Below are 16,241 nucleotides of genomic sequence, written 5' to 3' on the forward strand. Positions count from 1 at the left end.
TTTTTCTCTTGTAAGGTTACAACTACTTTATGCTTGTCAAATTACTGCTTTTTTCCGTTTATGCTGTTGATATATTTTATTGTAGTTTAATTGTAATTTTGAAACTGTGCTGAAAGGGCCAATAAAAAAATCTGCCGCCAGCCGCAAATGGCCCCCGGGCCACACTTTGGACACCCCTGTTTCATTATGACAATTTCATTCCTTATTATTTATTTTTTACTTAGTCATTGTCTATTGATATTGTTTCTTTTTTATGCATTTATTTTTTATGTATTTTATTTTGGATTTTGTTTATTTTTTAATGTATTTTTTGCGTATTTACTTTATTTGTATGTATTTGATTATGGATTTTATTTATTATTTATGTATTTTATTATTAATTTTGTTTATTTTTTAATGTGTTTTTTATGTATTTAATTTATTTGTTATGCACTCCAGTATGTATTTTGTATTTAATTTTTAAAATGTATTTTATTATATATTTTGTTTATTTTTAATGTATTTAATTTATTTTTATATGCATTTGATTATGGATTTAGTTTATGTATGTATTTTATTTATGTTTAATGGCTTTTATTATGGATTTTGTTGATTTTTTAATGTATTGAGATTATATTTTGATGTGGCCCAGCTGTTGGTGCGCCCCTGTGGGCGGGCATGGAGGAGGAGTTTGGAGGCAGAACTTTTTAGGAATGGAGTTCTCTTTTGACCGGCAGAGGAACGGACACGAGCCGCCGAGTCCTGATGGTCTCCCCGGGAAGAAGAAGCTAAAACCTCCTGCAACTACCTCCTCCATCCGGGCTGGAGAACTCTCCGCTTTCCTTTGACGTCATCCAAAGAAACACCCAGAAGGAGACTTTTTTGCACTTTTTGTGTTTTTCTTTTTGCACTGACGATGCACAGCACGCAGAAGGACACCACCTACACCAAGATCTTCGTAGGAGGTCTTCCTTACCACACCACCGACTCCAGTCTCAGGAAATACTTTGAGGTGTTCGGGGAGATCGAGGAGGCGGTGGTCATCACCGACAGGCAGACCGGAAAGTCTCGGGGATATGGATTCGTGAGTGCAAGCGCGCGCGGGTGCGCGCGCGCACACACACACACACACCTAACTCACCTGTGCTGCTTTCCCATAAGTCATAACTTCATCATAACAAACTTTTACACGCAATATACCCTGCATACAATATATAGAGTACATAGTGTACATAGGATAGTATAGCGTTTCTCTTTGTATGTCAAATAACAGCAGCAATCAATTTCCTTTCTTGTTGGGGATAAAAAAAGGACAACGTGTGTGGATATTTCCCAAGGTGGCTGCAAAGACAGCCTGCATGCATGAAAAGCGTCCAGTATGTCAGGTGTGACTTTATAGGTCAAATATGAACTTAAAAAACATCTTTCTCCTTGTCATAGGAAGAAAAAAAACCTTTTTGGCTAAAGAAAAAATCACAACATTTGGAGAGAAACATCTTTTGAATTGTACAGTTTGTAGGAATAAAAGCTGCGTTTGGCTAACTGCAGTGTCATACAACACAACCATCAGACACGGGGGTGTGAAAGTGATTGCCCCGTTCCTGAGTTCTTGTTTTTTTGCATGTTTGTCACACTTAAATGCTTCAGCTCATCAAACAACCTTACAGATTAGTCAATGACAAGGCAACTGAACACAAAATGCAGTTTTTAAATGAAAGTTTTTATTATTATGGGAGAGAAAAACCCCAAACGTACATGGCCCTGTGTGAAAAAGTGATGGCCCCCCTGTTAAAGCATAACTTAAGTGAGATTATTTGAAATCTATCAGTGTGGAAAAGGTTATAAAGCCATTTCTAAAGCTTTGGGACTCCAGCGAACCACAGTGAGAGCCATTATCCACAAATGACAAAAACATGGAACAGTGGTGAACCTTCCCAGGAGGGGCCGGCCAACCAAAATGACCCCAAGAGCGCACCTACAACTCATCCAAGAGGTCACAAAAGACCCCACAACAACATCCAAAGAACTGCAGGCCTCACTTGCCTCGGTGTGTGTCCCATTACATCTGGCATAAAAGTAACGCCGCATTTCAGAAAAAGAACATCATAGCAACAGTAAAGTATGGTGGTGGTAGTGTGATGGCCTGGGGCTGTTTTGCTGCTTCAGGACCTGGAAGACTTGCTGTGATAAATGGAAGCATGAATTCTGCTGAAGGAGAATGTCAACTTGGGTTCTGCAGCAGGACAATGACCCAAAACACACCAGCAAGTCCACCTCTGAATGGCTGAAGACTTTGGAGTGGCCTAGTCCAAGTCCTGACCTGAATCCTATTGAGATGCTGTGGCATGACCTTCAAAAGGCGCTTCATGCTGGAAAAGCCTCCAATGTGGCTGAATGACAACAATTCTGCTAAATTCCTCCCCAGCGCTGGAAGAGACTCATTGCAAGTTATCACAAACGCTTGATTGCAGTTGTTGCTGCTAAGGGGGGCCAACCACTTATTAGCTTTAGGGGGCAATCACATTTTCACACAGGATTTGTTTTCTCCCTTAATAATAAAAAGTTTCATTTAAAAACTGCATTTTGTGTTGAGTTGTGTTGCCATTGACTAATATTTACATTTGTTTGATGATCTGAAACATTAAGCGTGACAAACATACAAAAAAACACTTCTTCACACCACCGTATGTATCGTATGTACTCTAGCTACAAATTTTATTGGGCTTTTAATGTGCAAAAGAAAAAATACAAAAATGACATGTTGTTGGTGCTTTTGAAGGGTGAACGAAAAAAAAGTCCAAAAAATGCTTTTTATTTGACGTTTGTAGATGATGAAGACACACACATTGCTTCATCACCTTTCACTTTCATTCATTCACGTTCATACTTACATTCATTCATACTTTCACTTTCAATTTCATACATTCACTTTTACTTTCATACATTCATTCTCTTCTATTCATTCATACTTTCAAACATTCATTTTCATATGTTCATTCATTCATGCATTCACTTTCATACATTCATTTATGTAGTCATACACACAATTCATTTGTTCATTCATTCACTTTCATTCATACTTTCACTTTCACTATCTTACACTTTCACATTCATTCCTGCATACGTTCATACAATTCATTCATACATTCACTTACACTTTTGTACATGCTTTCATTCATTCACAGTTTCACTTTCACTTTTTTTTACTATTTTACATTCATTTGTTCATACATTCACACACATCCATTCATACATTCACTTTCATTTATTCAAACATTCACATTCATACATGCGTTGAGTCATACTTTCACTTTGATACATTCATTCGTTCATACATTTACTTTCACTTGTATACATTCATTAATTCATGCATTTGTGCACATAATTAATTAATTCATACTGTGGCTTTCCTACATGCATTCATTCATACTACTTTCACATCCACTTTCATACACTCATACTTTCACTTTCATACATGCATTCATTCATACTTTCACTTTCATACATTCCTTCATTCATTCATACATTCACTTTCATACATTCATTAATTCACTTTTATACATGCATTAATTCATGCTTTCACTTTCATACCTTCCTTCATTCAGTCATACATTCACACTTTCACTTTCATACATGCATTCGTTCCTAATTTCACTTTCATTCATTCACTTTCATACATGCATTCATTCATGCTTTCATTTTCAGTCATTTATTTATACATTCCGTTTCACTTTCATCTATTCCACATGCGTACATTTACTTCCACTTCCATTCATTCATCATGTGTATGAATGCATGGATGAATTGCTACTTTCCCTTTCGTACATGCATACATTGATACATGTTGATGCACGTGTGTGTAAGGTGAGTATTGTTGCTATTAGAAGATGAAGATGATGATGATGAAATGAGTGAGTGAGTGAGAGAGTGATGAGTGGCTATGATGTGTGTGAATCAGGTGACGATGGCGGATCGTTCCGCAGCGGATCGAGCGTGTAAAGATCCCAATCCCATCATTGATGGCCGGAAAGCCAACGTCAACCTGGCATACCTGGGAGCTAAACCTCGCCTCATGCAGCCAGGTAACCACACCCACCACCACCAATACTACTACTCTACTTACTTCACGCCACCACAGTAACACTGTGTACTACACAGTATGTACCATGTAGTGGCCAGAAGAGAATGTATTTCATGAAAAACACCTACTACTACTACTACTACTACTTTAAAGGTTTTACCCTCAACACAGAAGTATTCCAAACAACTCCTGATAAAAGTTGGACTTTTTCAACTGTTGCTTTACACCTTCAAATACTTCATTCTAGTATTTGTCCAAATACTTCGCAGGTTTTACTTTTGGAGTCCCCCACATTCACCCAGCTTTCATCCAAAGGCCTTATGGGTAAGTACTCACTACTGTTATTTACCAATACTGCGTGTGTATTATTACTATTATTATTATTATTATTATATAAAAATAGGCATTATGTTACCAATAACACAAATAACAGAGTTCATTGTTAAGATGTTATCCCTGGTTGGCCTGTGCGTGCTTCCAGGAAGTTCATATGCTCGTTTAGTCATCTTTGTCATATTGTCTTCACTCTGAAGCAGATTTCCTGACATGATTGTGCATCATGTGTGTGTTGTTTGCGTAGAGCAAAAGGGAAAGCTGTAGACTGACCGGGTGCTCTGTGTTTCTCTCTAGCTGAGGTGCATCTATAAGCTTTGTGGGATGAATGTGCGTCTTGGCGGCAGAGCCAAAAGGTGTCGAATGAAAGACACGGTGATTATGGACGCGTGAAGCGCTCCTGCTTTGTGTTATGAAGTGATGCTGTTAGCTGAAAGTGTGTGTGAAAAAAGCCAAATACTTGGCGTAGTTGAACTGATTTGTTGTTGTTGGGGTGAAGCGTGTTAGCTTAGGACGACCTTTGGATTGCTTTTAGTTTAACAAGTTGTGTTATTTGTGTGTGATTTCCTTTAACAACATCTGCTCTTTGCATCTTAGCACTACCACTTTTATTTATTTATTTATTTTTTAAAAGACTTGTCTTGTCTGCAACTCACTTTCCATACACATCATTGTGTGTGTGTGTGTGTGTGTGTGTCAGGCTCCAAAGTTGCAAACAAATGTCTTTCTCTCTCTCTGGCTCTGTCATTGTGTGGGATGGAGCTTTGGTCACATGGGTGCTTGGTGTTAAGCAAAACAAGCGCACCCATTGTGCCCACACAAAGCCCCCAATGCTGACACTGCAGTCGCATGAAGCTGTGTGTGTGTGTGTGTGTGTGTGTGTGTGTGTGTGTGTGTGTGTAAGGGGGGGTCTCTCTCGGTCAAGCCAAAGCAAAAACCATCACTGATCACTTTATTAGGTACACGTGCGTCGATAGAAGAGCTTCCCGAAGATAAAAGTGTGTTATTATTCAAGACTATTGGCCCCATGCTGACAGCTGTTCCTAATATTTCGCCGTATTTATTGATGAGAAGGCCGAGACTTGGCTGGTGATGCGGTGGCCCGCTTCCTGCACATCCTGCATGCAGTGAAATGCTTCAGACATCAACAATTAACGGCTACGTCGCTGGGCAATAACATTAGAACGATAAAAACATGTACGCTTTAAGGCTATATGACATGGACGTTAAATGAACGAATGAATGAATAATTAAGTACCACTTGTTGAAACAGCTACATTTATGGGAAATTCAGTGAACAAATTATGAATTACAATGTGTTAAAACGTGTAGGTTTAAGAGCTACATTACTGGGAAATGAGCTTAAAAATATGAATTATGATGACTTAAAACATGTACACTTGAAGGCTATATTGCTTGAAAATTAAATTAATCAATCATCAATTATAATTTGGTAAAACATGTACATTTAAAGGCTGCATTGCTGGGCAATTACATTCAAATTATGATTACTTAAATCTAGGGATGTCCAATGTTGGCTTTTTTGCCGATAACCGATATGTCCATATTGTCCAGCTCTCAAGTTTCGATTCCGATAACAACCAATACCGCTACCGATATGTGTAACATCACAGACCTCCTGTCGTGGAAGGACTGGACAGGATTGCACTTATTACCCTATTATTAGGGATGTCCGATAATATCGGCCCAAAGATATCTATCTATCTATCTATCTATCTATCTATCTATCTTAACACATATCTGTTGTGAAGCTAATGGATACAGCATCAGCAATTAGCGTCTGGACGTGGCTGTAAATAACATTGTACAACTCGCGTAAGCAAACATCTGGGAAATACTTGCGATCGGGCATGGCATGCATCTAGCCTGCCGCATCTGCATGCTGCTATTTACATTACATTACATTCCCGCTACCCTCCTCACCATTAACGGTGTGCTGACAACCCATCACGTCCTGCCACCGCAAACACGGTTCAGGAAAGCATCGGCTCAAGTACAGGTATGTGCTGCGTGTTGACTTTATGCCGAGCGGACTCGCGGCTGCAGCAGCTGCAGCAGCTGCAGGCACACGGGGCGCTACGTCCATAAACTCCTAAACATTGCATAGAAACACCCGCAAATGTTCAGATTGAAGTTACAGATGTCCGCCATCTCCTGGTGTAAAGTATTAGCTACACGAGGCAGCAAATTCAGCAATGTTTTGCGACTTTGGTGCTGAAAGGGCTATATCGGCTTTCACTATAGGGGAAAAAAACCAATACTGATAGTGACCGACATTGCATTTTTATGCCAATATCCCTACTTAAAACCTGTAAGTTTAAAAACTGCATTACTGGGAAATTTAATGACAATGATTCATTATGATGACTTAATACATGTACGGTAAGTTAAGAGCTACATTGCAAGGAAATTAAATGACAATGATGAATTATAATGTGTTAAAACATGCAAGTTTAAGGGCTACATTGATTGGGAAATGAAATGAAACGGATGAATTACAATGTGTTCAAATTATGGACGTTTCCTAGTTTGACAGCACTAGTTTGACCCTCGGTCCACACCGTATTTCGAGGAAGCAGCGGTGACTGTGGAGCTACAAGCGGCAAATATTATTACTAGTTATTATTAGTTATTTGTATCTACTGTTGCTGTGATTTGAGTTGTCACGGAGTACATCGCCTGCCGGAGAGAAGAGAGAAGTTAGTGGAGCTCTGCCGCTGTTTTTTTAATTGTCATTTATACAGTGGTACCTTGGCATATGGGTGTCCCAGATAACGAGTGTTTTTTAGATGCTAGCCGTCTCTCGGCTCATTTTTTGCTTTGAACTGCGAGCTAAAATTGGGGTTAGGAGCTGCTATTTGCTAGAAGGCATAGCCAAGGACAGCTATTTGTGTCACTGTGACCATGACTGAAGACAGCGCTAGCATTAGCAGCATGCTGGCTAGTTACCGGGAAAGATTGAGCAAAGAAGAGCAAAACATACGTACATTATAACATTATAACATATATGTATATATATATACATACAAATATACATCTAATTGATCTTATTTATTATGTATTGTGTAAAACTATGACAGGAACAACATCAAATTAAAAGCACTAAATGAATACAGAGCCACCATCCACCAGTGCCAGCCTGGACTTGTTTTACATACACGTTAGCACCCAATAAAGTCATCAAATCTTTATGCATTCCCACAAAGTATCAGCATTTGGGAGCAAATATGAGGTGACAGAAAAAGGCTAAAAATACAGTATAGTAGTCTATCTGTGCAGCACGGGGGAAAGTTAGATGGTGCTTTCAAGGACCGTGTGACAAGCCGCCGCTCGCATTAAACATGAAAAAACGGTGGGATTTCTTACTGCATATTATTTTTTGAATAAAATAATGGCCCATATTTCCAAAACTGATATCCATTCACATAAAATTGAATGTACTGTAGTTATTTACACTCGTGGGGAGCTGTGTCATTACGTCACAGGGGTTTCGCCTCCCATCTGGAAATAACAACAGGACATTTCAAGTGTTGACCATTTTTTAATAGATAGATACTTTATTTATCTTCAATAGAAATTCCCAAAACACACAACTCACTATAGTCCTTGACACCGCACATTATTTACATTAGGGATGTCCGATAATATCGGTGAGCCGGTATCAGGTTTTTTCCCTATGATGCAAACTCATATAGCCCTTTAAGCATCGCAAGCAACCTTTGCTGTCGCCGTAACAGTCAACACGCAGCATATACTTGAGCTGACGTTTTGCTTGACAGTGTTCGGGGTGGCAGAACACCACCAATATATGAAGACGCCATATTGGGTGTGTCAAGATGCCTCATTCATGTGCTGCAGACCGAATCCCAGGGAATAACATTTCTCAGGTAAGACTTAACAATTACCTTTGATAGCATTTGGCCCACAGACTGCATGATCTGGCCGTTATAACATCGTTTTGAGAGCATCATTTGCCGGAGTTGTGGAAAACACTGTATTCCCGCGCACAGTTCATTCATTCATATGTCTACGGGGTAGCAGGTATGAAAAAAAAACGCGGAAATAGCGGCAGGCAGACGCGGTAGACAGATATGTGCAAAATCACATATCATGTCATGGAATTAACACATCGTGGTGACCCACAATATTGTTGTAGACATTTTAGACGTTTCTTTTGGAGATTAATAAAGTATCTGGACTGGACATATTACCTTATTATTAGGGATGTCCGATAATATTGGCTCACCGATATTATCTATTTAAAGAGTGCTAAAAAGTTGTTGCTTGTTGTTGAGTTGAGTGGAGAGTAAACTGATTGGCGCCACCTACCTCGACTCCTGTCTTGTTGTGAATCGCATCTACACATTTGGTTACTCTTCGCGCGGGTAAAAACTGACAACAGAGACAACGAGACCATGCCGGCGCCGCGACAAGCTAACGGGTTAGCTGATGTCTGTGCTATCCGCGCTGGCACACCCATGCCCGTGCTTTTAACATATCAAGCCCAGTTCAGACTGCGAGAAATAAAACGGGACGTGACGAAAGTATTTCCACGTACTGGCGCCGCTGGATGACTCGATGACGGCAGGTACGGGAGCCCATAGGCCTATACTGTATATACAGCAGTTTGTTATTATTTGTTTTCATTACAGGGAAAAACCTGACACTGATCAACCGATATTATATTTTTCTGCCAATATCGGGCCTAGATGTTATACATATCATATGTCACACACATCGGTATCGTTATTGGTTTATATCGGAATCAGAAATTGAGAGTTGGACAATGTCGGCATATTGGATTTCGGCAAAAAAGTCAATATCGGACATCCCTGGTAAAGATCACATGTTGCAGGCTTCAGGTTTGTGGGGAGCTGGTAGCGAGGGGAGGATGTGCCATCTCATCACCGTTGTTTTCTGACAGAAAGATAAAAACGTATTAAACCAGAACACCGCCAATAAATGTTACTTCTTACATGACGATAGCTTTACAAGGAAACTGGCTTGCTGCCGCACGCTCAAATGACAAGGGGAGGGTGGCGAGGCTTTCATTCATTCCACCCTAGCAAGCTAGCATGCTAACGTAACATCAGGCTAGCATTTACAACCAAAACTGTGCTGTGAGCATGAAGGCCCTGTCCGCACGGCGGGTGTTTTTGACGGGTTGAAAAAAAGCTGCGTCCACACTGTGCCGGATTAGTAAATCGTTGCATACGGACGGGAACGAGTCACTGAGCAAGAACGATGTAACACACAAGGCACACCTATGTGTGGCGCTGTGAACAAAGTGAGTGAACCCTCATGTCCTCTCATTCAGCCTCTTTGCGGAGGCGGGGCTGCTGGCGCAACAGCCGCAGTGTGGGAATATTTCGGTTTTAAACAGAATGAGTAAGGTGAGCGCATTTGTTTGTCAAAAGTAGTGACGAGGAAAAAAGAGGAACGCGACCAACTTGCGCCGAGAGACGAAGCCGATCACAGTGAGCTGAGGTAAATGGCAAGCCGGCACACTGGCGTATATTATGCCATGTAATTAATGAAAAAAATAGATATAATCAAATATTGACAATAATTTGTAGCACAATTATCTTCTGTGAGTCATTATGGAGTATAAGACAAGAAACTATGAGGAGAACGTCGAAATATTCAGATACGACACAGCTCACATCGCCTGTACACAAGGCAACGGCAAGTTGCCGTGATCAGAATTTCACACTCTGGAAGCCGTTTTCAAAAAAATAGCGTTGCAGGTCACCCACAATGCCGTTCCTTGTGGATGAGAGGTTGAAACCATAAAATAGTTTGACGCGTCCGTGTGGAAAGCCTTAAATTAAACAAATACAACTTACGGGAGTCCAGGAAGGTCTGACTTGTGCCTGGGTCTTATTTTGTGACGGCCTCCCGGATTTCGGTGGAGTTGTTTGCCAGCATTCACCAGCAAGCTGGCACGCTGGTCGGTGTCTGTGGCCCAGAACTTTGTCGAGCTCCTCAAAATAAGGCGTTACTCTCCTCCGACCACTGCCACCCCTGCCTAGGTCTTTATTTCGGTCTCTGTAGTCCTTCTTTAAAATCTTCAGTTTGTTATTTATTTGTTCCAAAGGCTGAAAAAACCACATGGCATCGAGAGGCGCCATCTCGCCTCTCAATGCATTCCAGCATTGTTGCCGTTTCAGATTTCTTCTGCACTTCTTCAGCTGTCCAAACGGACAAGAAACAGCGGGTTTCTTCAGGTGTTTTCGGAGCATTTTCCGTTGTTAGAGTTGCAATTATCGATGTGTCGTTCGAACGAATCGGCTCTAAGAGGCGGCTCGTGTCGTCGGGAGCCAACTGGGAGCCGTTTAGTTTTTTCATCGGCGAATGTCATTGGTCCAGACATGTGGCGGCGTCTCTGTGTCCACATTGAGCAGGGAGGGGGGCGGGGTTAAACACACGTTGTGGTGCTCTTAGAGCTGAATCGTTCGTGAGAAATTTTCATGAAGAGATTTGACCTATTTTGACTTCATTTGTCTATTGAGATGGCTTTTGTTTTTGTGTTTTTTTATACTATAACATTATAATATATTTTTGTATCTCATGATTGAGGTTTAAATAAGATTAAAATGAATTATGAGTCAAGTGGACAAAATGTGATTCATTGTGATGAAATAATTGAATGGCTTGCCAGCCCCCCCTGGTTAAACGGTGTACATTTAAAGGCCACATTTACTGGGAAATGAATGATAACGTGTAAAAACATGAAAGTTTAAGGGCTACATTACATTTGTGAGCATATGATTATTATATTTAGGTACTGTAGTAATACACAAGGAAATGGGTATTTGGTTGAAAATCCCTGGTGCGACACCTTCCCCAAACAAAGATGGCTGACATGCTGCTTTCCAAAGGGCAGGCAGTGTTTTGCCACAAAAACAACCTTCTGCATATTTCCAAAACTCACTAAGGTGTATTTTCTTCATCATGTTGTGGAATTAAAATAACAAAGCTTTTTTAAAAAGTAAGTTGTTTTTTTGTAACTAATTGTAGTGATTGTGTGCAAAATTCTAAATGCAAAATATTCTCTGAGGAATGTTTAAGGTGGGCTTCATCTTAATAATCATAATAATAATCATCATAAGTTCAGGTTTGAATAAAGCCCCCGCTTTGTCCCAGCAGCATCGATGGGCCGGGAGGGCGGGGGAAACAGCGTCCCCATTGTAAAAGTGTCCAGCTGGCATTTTCACAAAGCTTCACCCGGAGTACTCCGTCCCAAAAGCCCAACAACACCACTGTAAAAAAAGCCCAAAGCACCCCCACCCCACCCCGGGGGCACATGTTGACATTTTTTAAACCAACCCATGTGTTGAGATGTTTATTTATTTATTTCTCACTTTTTTTTCTGTTTTAAAAAAAAATATTGTGACCAATACTTCAACTTTCTTCTTTTGTACTGTAATATTGTGACTTTATTCTCATCATATTATAACTTTTAGCCAACCTAATTTTCCAAAAATTGCAACTTTATTCTTTGTTTTGCTTGTTTCTCCTATTATGACGTTTTTCCTGTCATTTTTCAACTTGATGCTATTTTTTCTCTTAATGTTATTCCTTTACTCTCTTAATATTATTATTATTTATTCTTGTAAAATTACTGCTATTTTTTTTTTTTTATTTTACTGTTATGTTTTTTCTTAAATGTTCTTGTTTAAATTGTATTTTTAGAATGTGGCCTAAAGGCCACACATTGGACACCTTAATTTTATTTATTTATTTCTCCTTACATTACACATTTTTAAAAATCTATATATTCTCAAATACTTCAACTTTCTGCTTGTACTTTTTTTTTTTATTGTAATTATTATTTTATTATCATAATATTATAACTTTTACTCTTTAACTTTTATTTTCCAAAAATTGCAACTTTATTGTTTCTTTTGTTTTGACTTTTTCCCTATAATTTTTCGACTTTATACCATTTTTTTGTCTTGATATTATATCTTTACTCTCTTAATATTTAGTCTTTTGAAATGACTGCTCTTTTTTTCTATTTTTACTTTTAAATTGTATTTTTAGAATGTGCATTAGATGGCCCAAACAACACATTAGACAGCCTCATTTTATTTATTTATTTTCATTATTGACAAATATATTTAATTATTTGAGAAATACTTCAATTATCCTCTTGTACATTTTTATTGTAATATTTGGACTTTATTCTCATGATATTCTGACTTTTACTCAAAGTAATTTTCCAATAATTGCAACTTTGTTTCTCCTGTTATGGCTTTTTCCTATAATTTTTCAACTTTATGGTAATTTTTTCTCTTAATATTATGACTTTACTTTCTTAATATTTTGTCTTTATTCTTTTTTTTTCCATTTTGCTGTTTAAATTGTATTTTTAGAATGTGCCGTAGCTGGCCCCCAGGCCAAACATTTCATTTATTTATTTCTCCTTACGTTACAACTTTTTCAACTTTTCCTCAAACTAATTTTCCAAAATTGCAACTTCATTATTTGTGTTGTTTGTTTCTCTTATTATGACATTTTTCCTTTCAATTTTATCACATTTTTTTCTCTCAATATTATGACTTTACTCTCTTAACTCTTACTGTCTTTATTCTTGTAAAATGACTGCATTTTAGTTTTTTTGTTTAAATGGTATTTTAAGGTTGGTCCCCGAGCCACACGTTGGACACCCCTGCCCTAACTGTTTCAGCCAATCAGGCGCCTGAAGAAAGTCATTTCCTGGAAAAGGCACTGCAACAACAACATGATGAATGGGAGGAAAGTGGAATACTTCATGTGGACTGACAGTGGGGAGGAGTTTCTAGTAAACGCTGCGTGTACGGGTTAGCACACGCCTGTACTCCAGCATGTACGCCATGAAATACTACATCACTTGCCAGTGCTAGCATACATACACACAAGTGCAACAAAAACGTTGGCACTTACAAAAAAACCCACAATGCAACATGCTGTTTGTGGTAGTTGGCAAACTGTCTTAGTTAGCGGGCTACGTCCTGGTTCCTCCAAACTGGGACAGGAACATCCTGTATCTGCACCTTTAGCCAGATTCTCACCACATGCAGCTGTGCCGATGCTGCGCCTCTCTGCAAACTTTGGGTTCAGTAGTTTTGTGGTAATCCTGCTAACAAGATGACCAACAAACAGCGATCCAAAGGCAGGCATGTCCTGCTTGGATTGGACTGTGGTTGGTTCTGGAAGGCTTGGATTGGACTGCTAAAGCTAAGCTAACCATGTGTTCTTGTTTGCCCTCCCCCCCAGCATCCCCGCCCACTACGTGTACCCTCAGGCCTTCGTGCAACCCAGCGTGGTCATCCCTCACGTGCAGCCCGCCGCCACCGCCGCCGCTCCTCCTGCCGCCGCGTCCTCCCCTTACATCGACTACACTGGAGCGGCCTACGCGCAGTACTCGGCCGCCGCCGTCAGCGCCGCGGCTGCCGCCGCGTACGAGCAATATCCCTACGCGGCCTCCCCTGCTGCCGCTGGGTACGTGGCCACCGCCGGGTACGGCTACGCGCTCCAGCAGCCTCTAGCCGCCGCTGCCACCCCGGGTTCGGCCGCCGCTGCCGCCGCCGCCGCCTTCGGCCAGTACCAGCCACAGCAACTGCAAGCTGACCGCATGCAATAGCGGTCGCTGCCAACGGTGGGGCGCACAGGAAGTGGATGCTGATTGGTCGATTATGATGATGATGATGGTGAGGTGGCAACTTTTTTAACTTGCTGTGCTTCAACCAAAAACTAAGAAATACGAAAGGAAGTACTTCTACAAATACAGGAAGTGAGAATCCCGTTGCTGTCTTTAACGTTTGTCACACACTGACAGCTCGCCTTGTCCTGGCTGGACCTTTCTGATAATCAGGGAAATGTTTGCAGCGTGACCTCTTGTCAGGAACCACCTTGGATTAATGCTGAAACCCCGCCCCCACACCCCCAGCACGTTTCTCCAACGTAAAGCAAACACGAAAAGTGGAAATGTCATCAAAGAGCTTTCAATGACAGGAAATAAGAACGCAAAGGGGACACAGTGTTGTTGTTGTGCTGGTGGGGGATGTGGGGATGTGGGAGGGTGTGAGTCGAGGTGGCTGTCGGACTGTGAACCCCCACCACCTGCATCCCCCCAGCGCCACCCAGACGGATCACTCTGGAAACTGGTTTGTCGAGCTGTCACATTCTAATCTCTCCCCCCCCCTCCAAAAAAAAAAATGGTGGGGGCAAGTTTACAGCCCACCGCCCAATATAGAGGCCCCACCCCAGCCCCCAGTCGCTGGGCCATGTCAGCACTTCCACCTCCTGCAAATCTACCCGGCAACCGCCTGCCTCAAGCGTGCCTGACTTCCTGTTTCACTGCTATTTAAAACATCCAGTATTTAAAGTATTTATTTTTCTGGACTAGTAGTGGCGGTACTGTATTCATAATATTACTGTGTACTCATCTCAAGGCATATATACGACATAACTTATTGATTAGCTTTAGTTTTAATATTATTATTATTATATATTAACATACTCAACCAAAAAAAACCAACCAAGATTTAGTAGCTATTTAAGATACATGCACTGTACTTTTATTTTTATTTTCAACTCTAGCTGGCGTTTTTTTTTTTTTTTGTAAATGGAGGAATTTATTTAAATCCATGCAGGTTGTACTCATCTGTGTAAAAAAAATCATTTTGACAAAAAAAATGCTGCTTTTTCAGCTAGAATGTATGAAGTCGTCAGTAGCTGTGCTTACAGTATTTTATCCTTTGCTTCATATTCATCCCATGGGCTGTTTTACAATGTTGGGAATGTTTTTATACTTGAACTATTTCTTACAAGGGAAACGAGAGAAATAAATGACACACATTTTTTAAAAAAAGAAAAGCTTTTCATTGTCACTGGATGAAAACATGTCAAGTGTTTCTATTTCTATGCAAAAACTTTTATTTTACTCCAAATTGGAATAAAATGTTCTATATTTCAAACACTTTCCGCATACTTACCTTGTCTTTTTTGATTATGCTTTTCTCCGCCGATTGAAGAAGACGTGACTTGCAGGATTTTCATCACAAAGACGTTTCCTATCAATGATGCATCACTAATCAATAAGTCATGGCACCCAGCTCTTTGGGTGACACATGGTGGGCGGGTGCAGCAGTTCAAGGGTGGGAGGTGGGTTATATGGGCGGGCAGGAAGTAGATCCATGCAGCTGATTGGTCAGGAGCCGCTGAGAAACAGGAAGTGGATCCAATCCTAACAACACTATACAGTAATCAGATATCTATCTTAATAGCTCTTTCATTATTTTAAGATCTATCTATGTATCTATCTATCTATCTATCTGTCTATCTATCTGTCTACCTGTCTACCTAGTTAGTTCACATGCTAGCAAGCTAAGTACCTCATTTACTAGCTTTTAAAAAAATAATTTCGTGTAAATTATAAATAATAAATAAAATAATATCATAGCGATCTCACTATTTTCCTACCTACTATGTAACTATATTATTTACATCCATGAAATACATCCATGCAGCTGATTGGTCAAGAGCCACTGAGAAACAGGAAGTGGATTCAATTCCAACTCCAATAAATAGGAATTACCTATTAAACTGCCTAGATATGTAACTATCTTTATATATATATATATCCATCTATCCAAATCTATCTATCTATCTACCTATCTATCCTAGCTAGATTAGTTCACATGCTAGCAAGCTAAGTGGCTAATTTACTAGCTTTTGAAATAAAATAGTTTAGTGTAAATTGAGACGATCTTATAGCTATTTCACTATTTAGCTACCTACCATCTGTTATATCTATGGAACTTTTATGTGCCTATAGCTT

At 40.0% G+C, this 16,241-nt stretch overlaps 1 protein-coding gene across 1 annotated transcript; it reads left to right on the forward strand.

Moving 5' to 3' along the window:
• The first annotated feature begins 723 nt into the window (after positions 1-723).
• Positions 724-15,378, forward strand: rbm24a (RNA binding motif protein 24a). The gene is made up of 4 exons (XM_054763669.1): positions 724-1,063; positions 3,938-4,061; positions 4,330-4,384; positions 13,676-15,378. The coding sequence occupies exons 1-4, from the start codon at positions 896-898 to the stop codon at positions 14,040-14,042; spliced, it is 714 nt and encodes a 237-aa protein (XP_054619644.1). The 5' UTR covers positions 724-895; the 3' UTR covers positions 14,043-15,378.
• Positions 15,379-16,241: the final 863 nt, after the last annotated feature.

The sequence above is a fragment of the Dunckerocampus dactyliophorus genome, chromosome 20 (genome assembly GCF_027744805.1).
Source record: "Dunckerocampus dactyliophorus isolate RoL2022-P2 chromosome 20, RoL_Ddac_1.1, whole genome shotgun sequence".
In the NCBI taxonomy this organism is placed as follows: Eukaryota; Metazoa; Chordata; class Actinopteri; order Syngnathiformes; family Syngnathidae; genus Dunckerocampus; species Dunckerocampus dactyliophorus.

What these genes read in the sequence shown, in the direction of transcription:
- rbm24a (XM_054763669.1), top strand. Translation starts at nt 896, where the DNA reads ATGCACAGCACGCAGAAGGACACCACCTACACCAAGATCTTCGTAGGA. An exon ending in ACCTCGCCTCATGCAGCCAG is followed by an intron (nt 4,062 to 4,329) that starts GTAACCACACCC and finishes AATACTTCGCAG; the next exon opens with GTTTTACTTTTGGAGTCCCC. An exon ending in TTCATCCAAAGGCCTTATGG is followed by an intron (nt 4,385 to 13,675) that starts GTAAGTACTCAC and finishes CCTCCCCCCCAG; the next exon opens with CATCCCCGCCCACTACGTGT.